The following is a 1,862-nucleotide window of genomic DNA, read 5'->3' on the forward strand; positions in this document are numbered from 1 at the left end:
GAGACGGGAGTCTCGCTCTTGCTCAGGCTGGTCTCGAACTCCTGAGCTCAAACAATCCACCTGCCTCGGCCTCCCAGAGTGCTAGGATTACAAGCGTGAGCCACTGCACCCGGCCCTGAGATTAACCTTTTCTAGTATGAAAATGTTAGCTTTGTAAAATGAGGAAGGTGTGATACCAGATTTCTCCATCCATTTTTTTTCAGTCTCATGATTTGGTGTGTAAATGTGATTTTCCCACCGATTTTCCCCATCGTAATATTAATGTTAGGTAGTTGGCATATATTTTGACTTTTAAGATATAGTTCCCACACATGGAACTCACTAGCATTGATAAGTCAAAGCACCTAAGTTCGTTGGCTCTGGCATTCAAGCATCTCACAGACCTTGTGCATATCTTAAACTGTGTACTCGAGTTTCCTTGCCGCTGCCATTTATTCAGGGCCTGCATGTGGTGGGATCTGGCGTATATGCAAGGACATTTAAGTAAAGCTATGCATGCTTAATTAACAGAAAGGCTTTCATTCTAAAAGCAAAGGAACTATACTGGTAATTTTGGGGGTGGGGCATGAGAATATTTTACAACATTCCCTTGTCTACACTGCTTGGGAACACTTTGGGATAAAACAAGAGAGTGTGCAGAACAATAAATCACCAGCATTAGGCAAAGGGGTTGACTTATTTGTTTGTGTATTACATTTATTAATCCTCAGATTTCTGAATTCCTGCCTAGTCTCTTTCCCAAAACCAGTATACTTGAATAAAAATGTTGATTTGATAACAAACTTATCATCATTCAGTGGTGAACATTCATGTCAAAGTTAGATACCCAAGATAAATTATTCTTACAAAGTTGTGTTTATCATAGGAGAGGATTTTGGAAAGAGCAGTTTGAGAGGATGCCATAAATGCATCCATAATGTCATTATGCTCTTTCCTTTTATTCCCCCCTTCTGTTATCATCTTGTAGTTGCTTTTGTACACTTGTTGCTACCTCTCTTTAGTTAACTATTTTTTAATTACATGAATCAATTGTAACCTTAACTCTTACTTTTTCCAATTGAACCGAATTTAAATGATTAAGGCATGGTGATGCTTTCCTTGTCCACCGTTTCTGAAAGCTAACTGCCATTATCTCCATTACTGTGAAGGGAGGTAGTGGATACAATGGTGCGGCACTTCAAGATGCAAATATTTGGTGATCGGCAGCCTGGCTATGATGGCAAAAGGAACATGTACACAGCACATCCACTGCCAATTGGACGGGATAGGGTAAGTGTTAACAGCAAAAAATACTTAGGTCATTTAGTAAAAATTACATACAATAAAAATGTTTTCCTTTCTTCCCAACACACAAAAAAACATAAATGTTTGAGGTGGTGGATATTTCAGTTACCCTGATTTGATCATTACACCTTGTATACAAATATTAAAATATCATACGTCCCCTCCAGAATATATACAACAATTATACATGAATAAAAAATCTAAAAATGTTTCCTTTTTATAACACTTCAATTCTTAGAGTTGTTTTTGTAATGATGATAGTATTCTCCTGTCTCTTAGTTATTTGACAATTAAAGATGAGATGAGCATTAGAATTTAGGTAGATTATATCATCTTTATATATATTTCAAATTTCTCACATTAACAATGTACTTTTTTTTTCCACTGAGATTGCCTTAATCTTGGAGACAATGTACTTTAACAAAAGTACTACCTGGGCCGGGCATGGTGGCTCACGCCTGTAATCCTAGCACTCTGGGAGGCCGAGGCGGGAGGATTGTTTGGGCTCAGGAGTTCAGGACCAGCCTGAGCAAGAGTGAGACCCTGTCTCTACTAAAAAAATAGAAAGAAATTAGCTG

At 37.9% G+C, this 1,862-nt stretch overlaps 1 protein-coding gene across 1 annotated transcript in view; it reads left to right on the forward strand.

Moving 5' to 3' along the window:
- AGO4 (argonaute RISC catalytic component 4) overlaps positions 1-1,862 on the forward strand; it is a 53,492-nt gene that overhangs the window by 12,552 nt on the left and 39,078 nt on the right. The window contains exon 2 of the mRNA XM_012642348.1: positions 1,149-1,269. Coding sequence (XP_012497802.1) covers positions 1,165-1,269 — 105 coding nt within the window. The 5' untranslated portion in view covers positions 1,149-1,164. The remainder of the gene's footprint in view (positions 1-1,148; positions 1,270-1,862) is intronic.

The sequence above is a fragment of the Propithecus coquereli genome, unplaced genomic scaffold, assembly GCF_000956105.1.
Source record: "Propithecus coquereli isolate 6110/MARCELLA unplaced genomic scaffold, Pcoq_1.0 Scaffold178, whole genome shotgun sequence".
NCBI lineage: Eukaryota > Metazoa > Chordata > Mammalia > Primates > Indriidae > Propithecus > Propithecus coquereli.